The 2,623-nt window shown below is 54.3% G+C and overlaps 2 protein-coding genes across 2 annotated transcripts in view; one reads left to right on the plus strand and one right to left on the minus strand.

The window, feature by feature from the left end:
* BRF2 (BRF2 RNA polymerase III transcription initiation factor subunit) overlaps positions 1-854 on the plus strand; it is a 6,059-nt gene extending 5,205 nt beyond the window's left edge. The window contains exon 6 of the mRNA XM_035896037.1: positions 3-854. Within this exon, the coding sequence (XP_035751930.1) occupies positions 3-330 (328 nt within the window). The 3' untranslated portion in view covers positions 331-854. The remainder of the gene's footprint in view (positions 1-2) is intronic.
* A 510-nt stretch (positions 855-1,364) lies between these two features.
* The window catches only part of ADGRA2 (adhesion G protein-coupled receptor A2), a 29,026-nt gene continuing 27,767 nt past the window's right edge, over positions 1,365-2,623 (minus strand). Inside the window, 1 exon segment of the mRNA XM_035896038.1 lies at positions 1,365-1,469. Within this exon segment, the coding sequence (XP_035751931.1) occupies positions 1,365-1,469 (105 nt within the window).

Genomic DNA, 2,623 nt, shown 5'->3' on the forward strand with positions numbered 1-2,623 from the left:
CTGCTGAAAAACGCCTTCTGCCTGGAGGACGGGGAGGAGCAGCGTGCCACCACCCCAGGTGAGGGCTCCCCTGGCTCTCCTCCGGTGGCAGGAGGGGCAGCGCAGGAGGAGGGCTCTCCCTCGGAAGGGAAACGGCAGCGTGAGGGTGGCCCGAGGCCCTTGCTGCCACCCTGCCTCATCAATCCGAGGAAGAGACTGCGGACGGCAGCCCCGAGCGCTTTGGACTCTGCCATCACTGGTGACGAGCCCATCTCCGACAGCGAAATTGAGCAGTACCTGCGGGGCCCCGAGGAGATCCGGGCCTTCAGGAAGGCCAAGGCCTGGCCGTGAAGGTGCTGACCCCCAGCCAGTGGATGGGGGGGGGACGCCGGGGCAGCAGGGACTGCAGGACCAAAACCTGACAGTGGTGGAGCCATCACACGTTGCCCAAGGGAGTGAGGTTGTGGGGAGGGAGTGGGTGATGTCCTCTTTCCTGTTCTAGACCAAAATGGGGCTTTTTCTGGAGTGACTGCTTTGGGCTGTGTTACGTTTCTGGGAGCAGCTTTGGACTGTGTGTGCGCGGTGCTGCCGGCCGCTCACGGCCGCGTGTGGCTCTCTCAGCGAAATAACTGCCCTCTCCGTGCCTGGCAGGCTGTTGTATTTGAAGGGGAAGTCTGCGAGAAATAAATGACAGTAGATTTCGGCAGATTGGCAAATCTTTAATATATTAAACAAAACATATCTGCTAGAAAACATTCTATTTATATAAAAATGCAAAAAAGACCCCTTTAGAGACATTTCTTTGGCATACTTTCTCCTCCCTCCCCCACGTATATTGCAAGAAGCTCTCTGTTGATATGTCATTTGCTTGTAATGTAAACAGACAAAAAAAAAGTGTAATTAATAATACAAAGCTTTTTATATAATACTGTCACAGTGCAGCAAGCATATATAACAACTCAGCATCAGCAAGACCGCGCAGGCTGCGGCATCGACATCAAGGATTTAAGTTGTATTAAATACCAGGCCTAATGAGACGTGGTTTAAGCTGTCGGTTGGGCAGAGAAGTGCAGGCAGGCGGGGAGCGGCAGAACTGCGTTAAGCCCAGGGGTGCCCCAGCCCTGTGGGGTGAGGGTTCCCCCAGGGTTTCCGAAGGTGAGACAAATCTACCTCTAAGTGCTTTTTTCCACCACTGCCTTGTGGCTCCCGCTCCCTGCCAGCCCCTGCCCGGTCCTCTCGACCCCTCGGGAGGTAGCTAAATACTGAAACCCATTTGTACGCAGGGGAGAACAGGCAGGGGAGGCTGGAAAGGGCAGAGAAGGCACCGGGCTCCCATCCCACCTCCTCTGCCTCACTCTTATGGCTGCGGTCGGCATCAGCTGGGCTCAATGCCGGATGACGGGTAAAAAATACAGCCCTGGTCCAGCGTGGGCAGGGGCGGGCGGCAGGTAGCACTGTACCGTACCAGCCCAGGACCACTCCTTGCCCGGCTGCGGGGTAAGCAAACGCCTCTCGTTTTAGGAAACCTTCGAGACCTGGCAGGGGAAGGCTCCCAGAGCCTGCTGCTGCCTGCAGTGCGGCTTTTTTTTATCTGCATGCTAGCAAAAAAAAGGGGCGACTTGTTTTTAAATGGGGGAAAAGAAAAAAATAAGTGCTTATCCAAGTTCCAGCCCTTTGAATGCATCAGGTGACCTGTCCAAGGAAGGTCCCTCATTAATTGGCATTGTTCTCCCACTTTCCCAGGAATGGCCCCTGCTCCCGGCGCTTTCCTCTTGTCTTACACGACTGTGCTGCCGGTAGCTGGGGGGGGTTTCTCTGCCTTCCTAAGAGCAAACCCAAGTATTTTCTGAGCGTGCACCCCCAGGTTAAGGACAAGGACCTGCTTTGGGTCTCTACCCACGGCTCAGCTCTTTGGCTCTTTGGTGCTTTGGTGGAGAGGGTCAGTCTTGGCTCTGGCAGCGGCATGGCTCTGCCAGCCCACCCCATTGCATAGCTTACACCTCTGGGGGCTTGGGAGCCTCCTCTGGCTGTGATTTTAGTGTCTGGCTTTAAAACAGTGCAGACAATCGCCTCGCCTCAGAGCTGAGGCTCCTACTACCTTGTGCTTGCTTCGCAATATGGCTTTTACTTTGGCAGCCACGTAACCCACAGGGCTAAACGCTGGCATTTAACACGAGCGGCTAAGAATGTTTGCATGTAAAAAACAACATTTCAGTTGGACAAGCTGCTCTCTGACACTCTCAAAAGCAGCTTGCTCAGGCTGGGGGGGGTAGTTGCACAGGCGTTGGCACTACGGTGCCTGTAGATAAAGGGCACCCGGTGTGGTCCCCTCGGCGGGAATATTGCAGTCACAGCACGAGCAGGCTATTGCCAAAGCGCCCGAGGGCACGCCCGCTCCCGGAGAACACTGGTAGGTAACGAAGCACTCGCATCACTCACTGATCTGTCTATACATATATACATTCAATAATATAGCTTTGAAAAATAGACATTTGTTTCCTCTGTATATTATAAAATAGCATTTAGGATCAGTCTTAAGTGACATGCAGGAGTGATTAAAGTACGGCTGCACTTCAGGCTGCGGGAGAGCACGGAGTGCCTTTCACCTCCAGACCCCGGTGCCGTCGTGGGAAGCTTTGAGCCT

This window comes from Egretta garzetta, unplaced genomic scaffold, assembly GCF_000687185.1.
Source record: "Egretta garzetta isolate BGI_Z169 unplaced genomic scaffold, ASM68718v1 scaffold296, whole genome shotgun sequence".
In the NCBI taxonomy this organism is placed as follows: domain Eukaryota; kingdom Metazoa; phylum Chordata; class Aves; order Pelecaniformes; family Ardeidae; genus Egretta; species Egretta garzetta.